Source organism: Tachysurus vachellii, chromosome 2 (assembly GCF_030014155.1).
Source record: "Tachysurus vachellii isolate PV-2020 chromosome 2, HZAU_Pvac_v1, whole genome shotgun sequence".
NCBI classification, from domain to species: domain Eukaryota; kingdom Metazoa; phylum Chordata; class Actinopteri; order Siluriformes; family Bagridae; genus Tachysurus; species Tachysurus vachellii.
The window spans coordinates 4,443,686-4,461,330 of NC_083461.1; the positions used below are offsets into that span (position 1 = coordinate 4,443,686).

General features: G+C 38.8%; 2 protein-coding genes across 2 annotated transcripts in view; both read right to left on the bottom strand.

Annotated features, from left to right (window-relative positions):
• Window positions 1–1,184: 1,184 nt before the first annotated feature.
• The window catches only part of LOC132862479 (pepsin A-like), a 65,338-nt gene continuing 48,877 nt past the window's right edge, over window positions 1,185–17,645 (bottom strand). Inside the window, exons 2-10 of the mRNA XM_060894524.1 lie at window positions 3,953–4,031; window positions 3,617–3,767; window positions 3,344–3,461; window positions 3,125–3,243; window positions 2,803–2,996; window positions 2,086–2,202; window positions 1,819–1,960; window positions 1,580–1,678; window positions 1,185–1,435 (exon numbers count right to left, since the gene is read on the bottom strand). Of these exons, the coding sequence (XP_060750507.1) occupies window positions 1,298–1,435; window positions 1,580–1,678; window positions 1,819–1,960; window positions 2,086–2,202; window positions 2,803–2,996; window positions 3,125–3,243; window positions 3,344–3,461; window positions 3,617–3,767; window positions 3,953–4,011 (1,137 nt within the window). The 5' untranslated portion in view covers window positions 4,012–4,031 and the 3' untranslated portion in view covers window positions 1,185–1,297. The remainder of the gene's footprint in view (window positions 1,436–1,579; window positions 1,679–1,818; window positions 1,961–2,085; window positions 2,203–2,802; window positions 2,997–3,124; window positions 3,244–3,343; window positions 3,462–3,616; window positions 3,768–3,952; window positions 4,032–17,645) is intronic.
• pkd1b (polycystic kidney disease 1b) overlaps window positions 6,895–17,645 on the bottom strand; it is a 44,779-nt gene continuing 34,028 nt past the window's right edge. Inside the window, exons 34-41 of the mRNA XM_060887706.1 lie at window positions 17,264–17,418; window positions 15,300–15,512; window positions 13,933–14,055; window positions 11,478–11,652; window positions 10,268–10,555; window positions 8,399–8,533; window positions 7,990–8,304; window positions 6,895–7,889 (exon numbers count right to left, since the gene is read on the bottom strand). Coding sequence (XP_060743689.1) covers window positions 7,137–7,889; window positions 7,990–8,304; window positions 8,399–8,533; window positions 10,268–10,555; window positions 11,478–11,652; window positions 13,933–14,055; window positions 15,300–15,512; window positions 17,264–17,418 — 2,157 coding nt within the window. The 3' untranslated portion in view covers window positions 6,895–7,136. The remainder of the gene's footprint in view (window positions 7,890–7,989; window positions 8,305–8,398; window positions 8,534–10,267; window positions 10,556–11,477; window positions 11,653–13,932; window positions 14,056–15,299; window positions 15,513–17,263; window positions 17,419–17,645) is intronic.

A 17,645-nucleotide genomic window follows, 5' to 3' on the forward strand; every position in this document is an offset into this window, starting at 1 on the left:
TTTAAAGTAGACACTCAGGACTTTAAGAGTTTGTAGTATTTCATCAGGATTTCTGTTTCTACAACATTCATTCATTCATTCATTCATTTTCTACCCCTTATCCGAACTACCTCGGGTCACGGGGAGCCTGTGCCTATCTCAGGCGTCATCGGGCATCAAGGCAGGATACACCCTGGACGGAGTGCCAACCCATCGCAGGGCACACACACACTCTCATTCACTCACACAATCACACACTACAGACAATTTTCCAGAGATGCCAATCAACCTACCATGCATGTCTTTGGACCGGGGGAGGAAACCGGAGTACCCGGAGGAAACCCCCGAGGCACGGGGAGAACATGCAAACTCCACACACACAAGGCGGAGGCGGGAATCGAACCCCCAACCCTGGAGGTGTGAGGTAAACATGCTAACCACTAAGCCACCGTGCGCCCATGTTTCTACAACACAAGGAGCGAAATATGCATAGAAAAGTTCATAGAAAAAAAAATATTTTTTTTTTTTCAAATGTTTGTATGTTCAGTGTAAATGTTGATATCAAACCCATTTCTGCTCTCTGAGATGCTCCAAGTGTTTGTTCAACTAATAATCAGCTCAGATTTATCTTCAACACTAAAATTCAGTATAAGATTTTTTTAGATCAGACTCACAGTGATAAAAATCATTCATTTGTTTATACTGTTTAAAAATGTCCCATAATTCCATTTCTGTTCCACCAGTGTTCTGGTTAAAAGGGTTGACACCTTCGAATTATTAGCATAAATGCTACTTAACCACACACTGTGTATTTGCCTGCTGTACTGTACTGTATGTTCAATTAAAAACAACAGCAGCAACAAAACAACAACAACAACACAAAGCCTTACTAATTATTAAGCAGCTTGTCTACACAGAAACCTTGTTTCCTGACACGGTGTAGGGATTTTTAAGGCACTGCAGTCATGGAATCATTAATTAGTAGATTATTCAGTAAGTGGTATGAAATGAATATAAATGGTGCAGAGTTGTGACTCCAGACTCTCTGAAAGATTACATGAGTTTACGGCAGAAAAGTTTTCTTTATTCTTTTTTTTTGTTTGTTTTCTTTATTCATTAATAAGTGCAGGAAAAAATAAATGTGAAAATAATTGAGGAACCAGGAGATTGATGACAATCACTGAATCATACTCAACTACAACGTATTCACTAGAACTAATCACTTTATTATGTTTTCATGTCATCATTTTATCATTTACATTTTCAGAATTATTAATAATTAGCTAACATTTGGTTGTGATGTCTTCTAGAGATGTTATTACACAGCCTTGGCGAAACCGACGGAGTTGTTGGACCTGTTGAAAATTGTGTAGTACTGCCTAATGAACACATCACCCAGGATCCACAGGCTTGAGCTGCTCGGGCTGAAACCGGTGCGGCAGCCGTAGTAATAAGACTGTAAAGAACAGACGGGGTTAAGCAGTTTAGAAAGAGATCAGTTACTTACACTTATTAGACTTTTCTCACAACCCAAGCCATGTCGATCAAACAAAGCGGACGTTAGGTCACAAAGTTTTGCTGCTGTGCCACTGGAACTCACCTGACGGACGTAAGCTGAGGCGGGAAGGGTGAAGGCATTGCCGTTGATGTTGAAGGTCAGTACAGGCATGCTTCCAATGTTGTTGCAGTTCACCATCGCCTAAAAATGACAATTATAAAAGTCCACATGAAATTTACGGCATTTGGCAGACATCCGTATCCATAGCTACTTACATTTTTATCACATCTTTATATAACTGACCAATTGAGGGTTAAGGACCTTGGAGTGACTTCACTTACATCTCCATTGCTCACTGTGGCTCCCACCCAGCTGTTCATGTTGTTGATGTCACTGGTAGGACCACTGATCAGGGAGGTACCAGTGTCTACAATAGCCTGGCATCCACCATTGCAAGCAACAACCTGTCCGTTGATGGTGACGCTTTGGAGTAAAAAATCGTACAGCAAAGAAGGTGATCGTGGTTGTTAGTTTGTAAATTGGAAACATGGATGGAAATTATGAAGTAATAATCCATCTAAAGAAACTGGGTAAAATTGGGTTTTTACCTGTCCACGGTGATCTGCCAATATGTCTCAGATGACAGAGGGATCCAGACCAGAGAACCGGTGTAGTGGTTGGTGTTGTATCCACCGAAAATAACCTCACTGCCGCTTTGAGAGTTGCTAGATGTGGAGGCATGACCATATTGCCAGATTTTACATTTGCTCATTTAATTGATGATTTTATCCAAAGTTATTTGCAATTGAGACGGGATACAGTGAGCAAGGTTTCTGTGGTAAAAGTAGAAACATAGATACCCTATCCTAACCTACCCTAACCTATCCTATGCTATCCCATCCCATCTAATCCCATCCCATTCCATCAAACTTTCACTTTATCTGAATTTCCTATCACCACCATTTTCATGTAGTTGGTTTGAGAAAAATTAGCCTATAGTGGCAGTTGCTGAGGTGAACCTTTGTGCCTAGGCCAATGTAAATGACATTGTTTGGCTTGCAATATAAATAAAACAAAGATGCAGAAAACTTCGCTATATCCTTTCCTATTCTATTCTGTTTTATTCTGACAACAAATAATAAGTTGTTTTCATTGCTGCAGAGGTAGAGTTGATTACTACAACTTGTGCCGGATAGTCCTAAACAGATGGAAGTCTTAAAGTTTTTGACTCACCCTTGACTCTTAACTCTACTCTTGACTCTTTTTGACTCTACCCTTAGTAATTGGTAATACATTTTTGTATTAAAATTCTGAGTCTCTCTTACCCACTTAGGTAGACTGAGAAGTAATCCTGAACAAGACCCTGCTGGACCATGTTGTCAAAGACAGGCTGGGCATTAGAGGCAGCTAGTCGAGGGTAGGCCAGACCCAGAATGCCGTCAGCCTTCATGTGGGCCATGAAGGGTGCCTCGGTTTGACTCAGTCCAAAGATCTGATGGGCAACATTGATACTGCCAACCTGGATAGAAGTAACAAAAATATGAAGCAAAACAAATCATCATTTCAAGAACCATTCCTAGGTGTTAGGTACAAGTGGTATAGTCTCATATCTCTGCCATTATTGGATAGCTTTAAAGAAATTCTAACCCCAACAGTGTCATATCCGAGGAATCCAGTCATGCTGCCAGTGCCGTATTGGATTGACAGAGGCTGGTTGTTGGCCTGGAAGGTGCTGGATTTTGCAGGATTGAACCTAGCATGGTTGTCTGTAAGACAGGAAAAGGCATCAGATCTTCAATATTGTATCTCTAATGAGCCATATTTATTATTTCTAAATGAGATATTGGTCATATGGGTTCTACTCACTGCAAGCAGTACTGCTGCAGTAGATAGAGGGAACCCAGAGGTTGGAAGAACCGGTGTCGAAGATAACCTGGAAGGACTGAGGAGGAGTGCCAATGGAGATCACACCATAGTAGGAAAGCTGTTCAAAGAATGATGGGACACTCGTTACAAACAGATCCTGGAGTTTTTCTTATTTGGAAATAATTAGTGATTAAGTCATTTTCAATAGAAACCTCCTAATGCACATTTTAAGATTGTTTTTGCTAGAGCAGAAGCTGGAAAAAATGGACTTACATCAGCATCGTTGGTCATGGATTCATAACCAACGGCATAGCTCTGGGTAAACTTAGCCGCTGGGTTGAAAGGGTACATTTTCCTGTACTTCTCCCAAAGACCCTTCTCCTCTAGTGCTTCACGAGCACTCTTCCCCTTGATCAGAGGAACGCTGCCATAAACAAATGGAAAACAAGGTTTTCGTGTCATTAGCATACAGGTTTTAAATCAATACCCTGACCCACTGCACAGTACTGATGAAAAGCATTGAGTAATGAAGAGTAATGAAAAAAAAAACCTTTAATGTTAATTGCATTAGATAATGCATGCTGGAGACAGATAGAGGACAAGTGTTACCTGATGAAGCACTCAGAGAGCGCCAGCATGGCGCAAAGGACTACGGCCCACTTCATCATGACTGCTTGGAAGAGTTCAGCTGCTTGTGCTCAAAGACTGCAAGACTCCTTTTTATACACCATCCACCTCTTCAAGATATCTCTGTGATAAGGAACTGCAGAGGTTGAAAACGATAAGGAATCATTTGGACTAATAAAAACTGATGTCCTCTAGACATTGTCAATAACAGTGACAACATGGAAAATACAACTTCGCAAACAATAGCATGGAGTGTTTGCTACTCTTGTACAATGCTGTAAGAGTAGACTAGTAGAACTTTTCGCAACCTTAGCTCAGTGGCATGTGTAGGTTTAGACAATTTTCATTTTGGTGCTCTGTATATTTAAATATAAATAAGTGTTTTGAAATGAACCCAATGAGAAATCCATGCTAGTTTCTAATCAGTATATACAAGGCTTAATAAATGCTCAATATAGTATTCAGGACAATTTATAATTCAGAAAAAACTTTGCAATAGTGTTAGCAGAGTTTTAGTTATTAAGTTGAGTTGCTGGCATCAACATACTTACAATTATAAGTTTTCAGAAATATTCACGTAGCTAAGAAACTTTTAAATACTTGAACACAGATAAGTAGGATATTTTTTAACTTGTAGTGTAATCTGAATTAGTTAAACTAATGTTCAGTGCTGTTTGTTGTGATGAGAGCCCACCAGAGGTCCACCAGAGGGCCCCATGATTTCTGTAATGGATACACAATTGAGCACACTGGTGAAAAGGTGCATATTGGGTAGTCTCTGGATGCCACCTTGTGGTGTGGGGAAAAACAGAAACTCAGCTTACCTAAATTAGTATCGTAACCTACATGGTTAAGGCTCAGGGTTGCTGATCAGAAGGTCGAGTTTTAAAGCCTCAGCAACAGCAAGCTGCCACTTTTGGGCACTTGATCAAGGGACCTTAATCAGAATTCTGTACCAGGGTTGAAGTTAACCCTTAATTGGAACACTGTAGCATGGCTGACCCTGTACACTGAACCAAACTTCCAAAAGATGGGATATGTAAAGAAAAGAATTTCAATGTGGAGCAAAATAAAAAAAACAAGAAGCAATAGAGAAACTATTCAAAACACAATTAAAAAGTTAATGCTGATTTATTAGATTGAGTCAATTTTCTTGTTTCCACTGTTTGATGCAATTGAAATGGTAAAAGTTAGATAACAGTTGGCTAACAAGGCTAACAAATTTCCTTGCTATAATTCAAGTAAAAATGTTAAGCTAGCGCAAGTTAAGTTGCTAGCTTGTTGCGACTAGCTACGACAACAGTAGCCTCCTGACGTCTATTCAGAAGTAAGGAAACAGTCGGTTACAAATATTTTCCCTGTGAAAAATCTCCCTGCCTTTAGGATTAGTCTAAATATCACATAGTTGCATTTATTTAAAAAGTGTAATATTAAATTATTTAATTAACCTTCACATTCAGTCTTTATTTCACAGATATTTGACACGTCACCTTTCACACTTCTTCCTCACATCCTGTGTATCTGCCTAACAGTGACACTCTCCCCAAATAGACAGAAGATACTCCATCTCCACAGGAACAAATATTTCACTTCTCTCAAAGAATTCTTCCAGCTGTGAAAAGCTAGCATACCTTTATTTTTTCTCTGAGAGTGTAAATCAGATCTGGTTAGCTAGTTTAGCTCACTTCCACTTCCAGTTAACGGCATACCTGTACACGTCTCCCCAGGCTGGATGTTGAGCAGTAAAATGCACATATCTACACAGGCTTTGGCTTGCAGAACATAATTAGCATTAGCATTATTTCAAATTTTCACATTCTGTCTTTTAATTGACGTTTAATCTTCTGGGGTTAAATCTATTATAAAGACAGCAAAGCTAAATACTGTATTTTGTAGGCTTATGTATTCACCTTGATGAAGGCTGCTTTAAAAAATTGATAACATGAGTCCATTATTATGCTGGGGGTTTCCTCCGGGTACTCCGGTTTCCTACCCCGGTCCAAAGACATGCATGGTAGGTTGATTGGCATCTCTGGAAAATTGTCCGTAGTGTGTGATTGCGTGAGTGAATGAGAGTGTGTGCGTGTGTGCCCTGCGATGGGTTGGCACTCCGTCCAGGGTGTATCCTGCCTTGATGCCCGATGACGCCTGAGATAGGCACAGGATCCCCGTGACCCGAGGTAGTTCGGACAAGCGGTAGAAAATGAGTGAGTGAGAGTGAGTGAGTCCATTATTTCAAATATTGACCTTTTAAAACCTATGCACAAACAACTCTAAACCCTATGCAATGAATCTATCAGCTGACTATTACGAAAGGTACTGCAATATCTAAACATAACAATAACATCTTGCCATACACTTTAATGAGGCTACATTAAAAATACAGAACTTTGTCTTTTCAAATTGTATTTAAATATCCAGACGTGCTGTATATACAGAATTGTCAGCTTCGCTTTTAAGGAGTCTCTTCATGACACCTACAGTAGTTCACATTTAACTTAAGATGTTTGATAAAGACAGCACTTCCTCAATTACTTCCTCAGTCCTACTCTTAGTTTATATTCCTTTCACTTAAATATCACCTTCCAATCAAGAAGGTGGTAGTTTTCACAGCTACAATGAGAAGTATTGAAGATGCTAACACTTGCCCAGATGCTAACACTTAAAACGTTATCATCCAATGTTTATTCAACTGTTTATTTAAAAAGTCACACTCACTTTTTATTTTTGGTCAGAACAGCCAATAAAGAAAAGCATGTCTGGCTATGAAATGCTATGAAAAACAACATCAAGGATGAAATACTTCAATGATATCCAGCTCATTTGTCCTAAATACCATATATTCTGAGATAAATAAAGTGATAAACATGATTTTTTATCCATTCAATAATTCAACCCCCAGCTTCCCAGGGGTGTCTAATTAATTCAAAATATATAAAGGTACCACTTTATTTAACAGTCCTTCAAGCTCTATGTATGCATTGCTGAGAAACCGCTTTGTACCAGTTAAAGTTAACTACACAGAAATGATTGACAGGTACACTTTTCCCAAACAGGTGTCTCCACTTTCCTGCTCCTTACTCGAGTTACTGTTCAAATTCCAAGCCAGCACATGCATAATTCATTTAAAGAACTCTACCAAATTTTGTGTCTGTAGCATACACTCTTAGTCCTTTTCTATCTCAGAGGGATCAGAATGCCAGGCTTTCTTTTTAATTGGCATGCCTTCATTTGCTTCAGACCAATCCCTTTCTTCACTGCGAGGTCTTAGAAGAATGGCCCCAGGGCTCTGAGACTTAGAGAACCTTTGAATGGTATCTGCAGAGTGACAAGTTCCTGAGTGCCAGGCTCTTCGTCTAGGGAAACCCCTAATCTCTGGGTCTGCTGTCTGAGATTTCCACCTTCCTGCTACTGATAGATCAGTTGAGAGGTGAGCAGAAGGCCCCAGGAGTGAGGACTCGGAGTGGGTTGCACGGCGAGAAGGGGGGACCTCAGAGATACCATCAAGGAAAGGCTGAAGAGGCTTCAGTCCTATGCAAAGGGAAGTTTGGCTAGGTATTTCCAATTTTGTTGTTGGGGGCATCTCTGGTCCTGGTTCGATATTTGTCCTTTTGTTTTGGGCAATTCTCCTTTGCACTTTCTGAAGCTGCTCCTCAATGTACAAGACATCATCGTTAAGTTGATTGACACGGTCAAAACCAGCAAGGAGACTTTCCACTGACGGCAGCAAACGATCAAGATACTGCTGGACCTCAAGGCTCTCTGAGACTGTAGAAGACTCTGAGACCTGAGAGGAGGCAGAGGATACCAGACGAGGTCCAGTAGGACTGATGGGCAATCTGATGCTGGAGAAATGGGAGCACTGGGACGATCTAGATGGTGGTGATTCCATGCCCTCAAACTTTACTCGGTGCCTAAACTTGGAATCGAATGAATACAAGCATAGAGTATAGTCAAGCACAGAATACATTGCTGCAAATTATTTTTTTGACATGCATGATGACTAAAGATGTTTATACCTCCTTGATCTTGCTGAGCCCCATCCATAGCTTGAGCCTCTTGATGAGAAACTCTACCATCTCGTAGTCCTGTGGTTCCATAGATGGCCGGTACATTTCTTTCCGAATAGTCTTGTACCTGTGGAGCAATACAGCCCCACATAGATGCCCAAAGAGCCAGAACCCCAGTCCAAATACAGTGAGGCAGAACAGGGGCCCAAGTACTGGATGCTCCTCAGACAGCTGCCGTACAACTATCCGATTTCTCAGTAAGCACAGTAGGGTCTGACTAGCTTGCTTTACAGTCCTGAAGCCTTCCACTGAAGCTGAGAAAAGCTGAAAACAATGTCACATCATGGCAAAGTCAGACCTGATTATTTTATGTTTGATATTTTAGAAGCATTATATTGAATGAAACAATCCAGAGTACCAAGCTGCCTGTGTGGGAGAAGAGAAGCAGCAGAAGCACAAACAGGAGGACTACTCCAAAGATCTCAGAGCAGGCCTGGTGGAGAACTCTGCTGAACACCACCCATCTTCTTACAAACTGCAAAGAACCTGCCATCTGCAACAGAAAAAAAAAATTACTAATTACCTGTGTGTACCTGTGTGTATCACAGATGGTATGCATGTTTTTGCCCTATTGCAAATTCAGAGAAACACAAATAGGGGTTCAAGAATTGCGTGACAAAAACAGGAAAGACTAACATGCTCTGATGAGAAATTCATACAGATTCCTTTTGAGTTTCTTCAAATTATTCATACACCTGTCCAGCTTTTTTATCTTTTGGGAGCAATGTTTAGGAGAGTGTGATAAAACCTTTTGTTTAGTGATAATGTGTGGCCATGCTAGATATTTAGTTTCAATTGACTTCCATTCAACACACATTAGCATGAATCCTTAATTAGTAGCTAGCTTGTTGCTAACAAAGCAAAAAAAAAAAATGATTCTTCCTGTTTGGGGTTCATACAGTGGATCATCTGATCTGCATATTTGATTTTGACATAGGTTTTAACATTAGAATGACCTTCTTGACATAACCGGTCCATTTTATTTGGGCTTGGGACCAGCACTGAGAATTAATCAGTACATTGGTTTGTTCCCTGCTTTGATGTGTGATGTAATATCAGGTTGCCACACATATTTAAGCAGTCTTTTAATAAATTTTACATGCTGAAAGTCTAGTGTGAATACACCTTAACTATTACACTGTCTTATTGAACTACCAGCCAATTAGAATAGCAAGCTATATAACATTACTGTAGTGAGCTAGCTAATATTACACTATATATTGTGTTATTTGAAATTGGGACATAAAAGCCTTTATTATCACCACATATGCATTTTTATGATTTAGCAGCCATGGAGTGGGGACGGTTATGGGCCTTGCTCAATTGCCCAACAGTGGCAGCTTGGCAATGCTGGGGTTTGAATGGGATGCACTTATTTCCAGGGATTTCAGAACAGCGTAACAGATATTGCGTCATTGGGTAAGCGTGGCCTATTTAATAATCTAACCCTAACCCTAACCATAGTTTTTGGTTGTTGTATGGCTGTTATTTGGGGGCACGGTGGCTTAGTGGTTAGCACGTTCGCCTCACACCTCCAGGGTCGGGGTTCAATTCCCGCCTCCACCTTGTGTGTGTGGAGTTTGCATGTTCTCCCCGTGCCTCGGGGGTTTCCTCCGGGTACTCCGGTTTCCTCCCCGGCCCAAAGACATGCATGGTAGGTTGATTGGCATCTCTGGACTGTGTGATTGCGTGAGTGAATGAGAGTGTGTGTGTGTGTGTGTGTGCCCTGCGATGGGTTGGCACTCCGTCCAGAGTGTATCCTGCCTTGATGCCCGATGACGCCTGAGATAGGCACAGGCTCCCCGTGACCCGAGGTAGTTCGGATAAGCGGTAGAAGATGAATGAATGAATGAATGACTGTTATTTTGTATGACTCCTTAATTATCCGTCGTAGATACACTCTTTTTTTTGAAAGAGGGCGTTTTCCAAGACCGGTAACGAAACCCCTGGAATTTAGTGAATGCCGGGTTTGAACACTGACCTGCCCCCAATTTTTTAAATGCATTTTCTGGTGTCCAATATTTAAAATGTCTGTTAAACTGTTGCTTGATAAAATAAATAAGTTCAGTTGATTATGCCTGAAGAGAGCATCAATAGTGTTAACACTTTATATATTTTTAACTTTAAAAAAAACAGTGATTTTTCTAATAACTAATATCACTAATCGCTTTGCCATTTCCACTGCCTACAACACCAAGCATGTATCTTCCCCTGTTGTTAATTTTACCTGTAGAACCAGCAACATCAGTAACACAGCTGAGAGCTGCGAGGAAATCTTGGACAAAGAAGCAATGCTGTGAAATCCTGTGAAGGTATCAGGCTTGGAGACCTGACCGGAAAGGCACATAGTGGCCGTGGACAAGAAACAAAAATGCAGTGAAGCTGCTGAGAAGGACAGTAAAGCCACCAAAAGCTGGAAGAGATGCCATCCCTGGGTTAGGTACTGAGCTCGCTCTCTGAGCATCCTCTGAACCTCAGCACTCAGGAAACACAAGGAGAAGATCAGCAGTAGGGCCTAGCAAAAGAACAGAGCACTTAACAGTGTGGCACAGGTTTTATTTCCTGGTTTCAATACATGCTTCTTTACAAAGACGGAGGACAAAATCCAGTTGTTCCACTGCTTTAAACTCACATAAAAATCTGCATAAAATCTAACTGTATGATATATTATACTGCCTACAGAAAACAAAAGTTTAATATACCAATATATCTTCATTGTTCTTTCATCCCACCTTCATTGTTTAGCAGATTATAAAATAGCACTTGATCCAGCATCATTCTTATTATTTTTTATTTTTGCATAAATATTGTGTTCTGATAGGTTCTAGTGCAGACAAATCAATGAACCCATAAAACACAAAATAATATATAGAAGAAATAAATTAATAATGTTTGCACTACATTAAACATGTAGTCTGTTGTTTTTTAGTTGCTGAATATAAAAAAAAAACAATTTAAATAATAAATAAATATAAATAAAGTATTAATAAATTCTTATTTTAAATATTATAGAATTATTTAATAAATGTATTTAATAGAATTATTTAAATAAATGAATTTACTTATTTTATTCTTTATTTATTTATATCATTTGAATCAATTTTCTTTTTTCTTTTTTTAATTATTAGTGCTATATTTAATTTATGGTCTTAAATGTTAATTTTATATTGTTTTTTTTTTTTTTTTTTATTGTATTCACAGCAAAACTGTGAGAAATGTCAGCATGATATATTGATATATGACATCAAATTCAACTCAAAGTATAATGTAGCTAAATACTTCAATGGCTCTAAACCCTGCTTAATATTTTCCTTGTTGGTGCAATTTAGTGACTTTTAATTAAATTGCGTTACTTTAAAATCAATTCCCTGATACATTTATAATGCTTTTTCACATACATTTCCACAGAAATAGTTTTTCTGCATGGTTGCTGTTACCGTTATGGCAATGTTTAATTCAGGTCCAGAAAAAGATCCTGGGATATGAAAAGACTGGATGGAGACGGTGGAGAGAATCCGCTGTGTCTGGGTTTTCTCCAGCAGTATGGAGACTGGCAGGTATATCCCAGTCTCTCTGTGGTACTGAGTAAACTCGACTAGCACAGCTTTGGTCCTGGAATATATAAACGCTTCATGGTGAATAAGAGCAGCAGCTGAACACTAAGTACAGATGTTTAAAAATACCGGTTTTGTTAAAGATGATGGCATGAATTTTGTTTTTCTAATTCTCAATTCTGGTTACCGAATAAGAAAGGGTTAAGTTGATTCTTGTTTTAATTAGCAGCCAGAAGGAGTCACCAGTACGGAAGGGTATTGCATTCACTTGAGGAAAAAAAATCTACTCTGTTTTTCTGAATTAACGACTTAATTATCTCAAAATTATGAGATTTTTTTCTTGAAATAAAATTATAATTGCTCTGTTTTTCTGAATTAACGACTTAATGTGGATTGCATGGAAGTAAACATGTCCCACCTTTCAAGTTTAATCTGGTTTTATTTTACTTTGGGTTTGAGACATTGGGAGATACTGCTGCCTTTAAGTAATATAAATGGTGTTGTTATTAGTGCGTCAACTTTGCGCAGACACCTCAAGACTTTGCGCCTGTTCAGACAAAAAGAACATTCTGATCTGCTTGATGTTGCTTTGTTTATCTAGGATCAGTTGAACCGATATGGTACAGTATGCTTCACGGTAGCCGTATCACCATTCGTGAAAACCCGTTGATTGCACCATTGATGCAGATCCCATATGGTTTGAGTTTATCATATGAATCAACATGCCATAAAAAGTTCGGGCCTGGATTATGATACAAACGTCGCCGAAGACGATTCCGGCGCCTCAGTTGCACTCCATGGGGATCCAGTATTTTCAACAATTGCCTGATTGTCTCTTGTGTCACCACATAGCCAGCCTGAATGCATTTCAGATGCATCATCTTATATCCATGAAGCATACCATATCGGTTCAACTGATTAAACTTGAAAGGCGGGACATGTTTACTTCCATGCAATCCACATTAAGTCGTTAATTCAGAAAAACAGAGCAAAAAACTTTTTATTCATGAAAAATTATCTCATAATTTTGAGTTAATTAAGTCGTTAATTCAGAAAAACAGAGCAAAATTTTTTTTTCCTGAAAAATTATCTCATAATTTTGAGATAAAGTCGTTAATTCAGAAAAACAGAGCAAAAAATTTTTTTTCCTGAAATATTCTCATAATTCTGAGATAATTAAGTCGTTAATTCAGAAAAACAGAGTAGATTTTTTTTTTACTCAAGTGAATGCAATACGCTTCCGTAAGATACTGCTGTCTTTAAGTAATATAAATGGTATTGTTATTAGTGCGTCAAATTTGCGCAGACACCTCAAGATTTTGCGCCTGTTCAGACGAAAAGAACATTCTGATCTGCTTTTCATGAAGATTATTCTCATAATTCTGAGATAATTAACTCATTAATTCATAAAAACAGAGTGAAAAAACTTTTTATTCATGAAAAATGATCTCATAATTCTGAGATAATTAACTCGTTAATTCAGAAAAACAGAGTAGATTTTTTTTCCTCAAGTGAATGCAATACGCTTCCGTACACCAGTGTTAGCTCTTTATAGAAGAGGTTTTATTCCACAGAAAACTCTATACTGTATATGGAGTATTTGGACAAGCTGCTTTTTTTTTTCTTATTTCTAAGAAACGATTTCTTACTGTCTGCTATATCATAAGTGATAGCAGGAAGTCATTTTTATCCTGAACATTTCTCAACACTAAAGTTTACTAATTTATCAGTGGATAAAATATTAACATATTATGATCTTAAACCAATAAACAGACCAAATAAGTCATAACAGTTATTCCACATCTATAACAACAAGCCCCTTAATGTTTTATTCCTTACATAGTATATATTTTTAGAAATGAGACAGTTTATTAAAATAAATTTATGTGTGATTATGTGACACCAATTTGACCAGTGTTTGGGTCTGATGTCACATCGATACCACAAAACAGTTAGAAAAAAATAAATAGCTAGGTTCTTTTTTTTATCTTTAGTGTCAAAAAAATAATTGTACTGTGCTCTCTCATCCTAAATAGTATTATTATTATTAATAATAATAATATTAATAATAACAATAGTAATAATAATACAAATAATAATAGTAATAATAGTAATAATAATAGTAATAATAATAATAATAATAATAATAATAATAATAATAATAATAATAATAATAATAATAATAATAATAATAATAATAATAATAATTCTTTAAATTAAATTTAAGACAACATATTTTCTATTTCTTTTCTCAGGCTCCAGATGTAGCAGATGAGGAAAACGATGCTGTGAGAATTTAATTAAGAGCTGTAACAATGTCCTCGGGTGAGAAACTTACTCTGCTGTGAACCAATGTGTTTGTTTCAGGTCTGACAGGATGTGACTGGTGAAGAAACTGCTGTTTCCAAGCAACATCTCATCTGTCTCACTGGAATCACATGACTGTGGTGTAGGCCATGGCCTTAGTAGGAGATAAATCAGTACTTAGTAGCATATATCATTTTTAATACTAGTCTTGCATAGTTAGGTATGTAAATGTTTATACTTTATCATGTCTGCTGAAAGTCCACCCATCCAGCCATCCACCCATCCACCCATCCAGCCATCCATCCATCCGGCCATCCATCCATCCATCCATCCATCCATCCATCCACTAATCCATCCATCGATTCATCCATCCACTAATCCATCCATCCATCCATCGATTCATCCATATCCAGCCCACCCATCCATCCTTCCAAATCCATCTATCCATCGGCCAACCCAAATCCTCACACCCATCAAATAAGACCCCATCCATCCATCCATCCATCCATCCATCCATCCATCCATATCCAGCCCACTCATCCATACTTCCAAATCCATCTATCCATCCACCCACCCAAATCCTCACACCCATCAAATAAAACCCCATCCATCCATCCATCCATCCATCCATCCATCCATCCATCTCCAGCCCACTCATCCATACTTCCAAATCCATCTATCCATCCACCCACCCAAATCCTCACACCCATCAAATAAAACCCCATCCATCCATCCATCCATCCATCCATCCCTCTATCCATCCAATTCCACCCACCTATCCATTTATCCATCCATCCAGTTCCCTCCACCCATCTGTCCTTCCAAATCAATCAATCCATCCATCCATCCATCCATCCATCCATCCATCCATCCATCCATCCAAATCCACACACCCAAATCCACACACCCAAATCCACACGAATCCATCCATCCATCCATCCATCCATCCATCCATCCATCACTCTATCCATCCAATTCCACCCACCTATCCATTTATCCATCCATCCAGTTACCCCCACCCATCCGTCCTTCCAAATCCATCCATCCATCCAACCAAATCCACACACCCGAATCCACACGAATACATCCATCCAGCCATCCTTCCACCAACCCAAATCCACCCAGAGTTTTCATTTAGTATGTAGTGTAAAAGTAAATTTGAAAATGCATAACACAAGCTACATATTCTAAATCACATCTTCTGCTGCCCCACACACATAAATCATGGATGATAGTAGAACAATTGTTGCTAGGTCAATTAATTTGCATGCACAGTTTAAAAACGATCACACTTAGATAAACATCAATGTTTAAAAAAATGGAAAAAAAATTGCAGAACAAAGCCATCATAAAGATTCTAAAGATTTTGCAAGTTCAAAGCTAACGGACATGACTCACCAGGTGAGGAAGGAGGTAGTCCTGTTGCTTTGGTGTCTTTGTCTTAGATGTCCTGAATTTTCAGCACTGACCATCATGAAAGTCTGGCTATTTTTTATTGTGTCTTTGGTATTCACTCTCTGTAGTCGTGCTATGCCAATCAGAGAGAGGGAGGGATTTCTGTGGAGGTGTGTTGTTAATCTTTGTTCCATCCACTGCCACACATCTGCCCACCTATATGAGAAGATAATTAATTTGATTAACTATCCAGAAAAAGTTCACAATATGCAAATCACTAGTTCAGTTCCACAGAGAAAATGTGAACAGTTTTGGTTTTATTCTGTGTTTAATAGTTAATCTGAATTCTTTATTTTTGGAATTTAGTAATTCAGCTACATAACAGATCACATATTTATATTCTATGTTTTGGTTTCTATGAGAACCAGTGTTGGGCAATAACGCGTTACTGTAACGCAGTTAGGGGGGCATGGTGGCTTAGTGGTTATCATGTTCGCCTCACACCTCCAGGGTTGGCGGTTCGATTCCCGCCTCCACCTTGTGTGTGTGGAGTTGCATGTTCTCCTCGTGCCTTGGGGGTTTCCTCCGGGTACTCCGGTTTCCTCCCCCGGTCCAAAGACATGCATGGTAGGTTGATTGGCATCTCTGGATAATTGTCCGTAGTGTGTGATTGTGTGAGTGAATGAGAGTGTGTGTGTGCCCTGAGATGGGTTGGCACTCCGTCCAGGGTGTATCCTGCCTTGATGCCCGATGACGCCTGAGATAGGCACAGGCTCCCCGTGACCCGAGGTAGTCCGTATAAGCGGTAGAAAATGAGTGAGTGAGAGTGAGTGTAACGCAGTTACTTTTGACAGTAACTAACACTCTAACGCATTACTTTTTAAATAAAGTAACTCCCTTACCGTTACCATATGGTGCGTTATCCGTTACTTATTAAATTAATTCATTTAGGCTGAAGTGTAGCCTACAGACTAACCTGCTTACAGCAGCGACACATTGTAGGATTGGCGGATGCAACCTGTAAACACGAAGACGCCGCACTGTGGGCGTGTTTCCGTTTATATAAGTATGTGCGGCAGTAACGGCGAGTCGAGGCGAGCGCAAGACGAGTTTCTCAAAGTGGGAATATGCACATAATTTCACTTTAGTTGAGCATAAAGACAAAAACCTTTTAGTCAAATGTAAGCTTTGTCTTTCTGGTTTGAAGGTCCTGTCTATTAATGGGAAAATTAAAGAACGTTCTTTAAAAAAGTAACTAAAAAGTTACTTTTAACAGTAACGTGTTACTTTTTGGTGTAAAGTAATCAACAAAGTAATTGAGTAACTGTAACTAGTTACTATTTCTTAGTAACTAGCACAACACTGATGATAACAACCTACAGATAGACGTGTAGGACTGATGCTCCACATCAATTGATTTTAACATGTGATTGTTGGTATAGTGACATTTTCTTGTTGGTTTAAACTCTCATGTTCATGTGATATTATATAATATTAACTTTTGTACTTCTAAGTGTTGTAGTCCTCTATTTTTCTCACTCACGTAAGTAAACAAATAAGTGACGTGTAACCTCAAATTCCATTTAGTCTACACTGTAAATTTAATGTCCACTTAGTTTTAGTGTGAAGTCAAGAATATTATTTATTAGCTAGATAGTCTTTGCTTTTGTGAAGTATCTGTAAAGTGGAGTACCGGATGTTTATGAGAAGTGCCAGTACAAAAAAAAAGATTTACGGTACATAAAAGAGAGTGCACACAAGTGCTAGGTGATTTACGCTCAGCATCTATAATTTCCTAGTTGCCTAGCAACAGTGTTGACTTTGACATCAAGCTCTGTGTGACTAAATTGCTGAATAGAAATGATTGAGCACACGGCTGGACTCAGATCGACAGCTAATCAGTGTGGTAAAGGAAGCTGTGGAAACCATGTCTGGAAATGACAGAGCATAGTGGTTTGGTGGTTCACCCTGATAGGCCTGTTAGGTTAGGTTGTCCTGGCGAGGCTGAGATGATTGAACGTTTAAATGCAGAGTGAAGGAGTCTGCCGTTCGCCTCCTGGATGTTATCCTGATAGTTCATCATGAGAACCACCAACAGGAACAGCATGTAGATAAGGCAGTTCTGGGTAAGGTGGAGAAGCAAGACAAGATACGAAAAAATTGTCAGGTATTCTGAGTACTGGTTTGCAGAGCATACACTTGTAATAATATTCTAGGATTACTGTGTTATTATGTCATGCTTAAATGTATCACAAAATGAGTTTATCCGTTCTATGAGATTCCCTAAAACAGGAGATGGACCTGGCAACATAAGCAAGGTAAAACAAGGAACCTTATGTAGAGGAACCT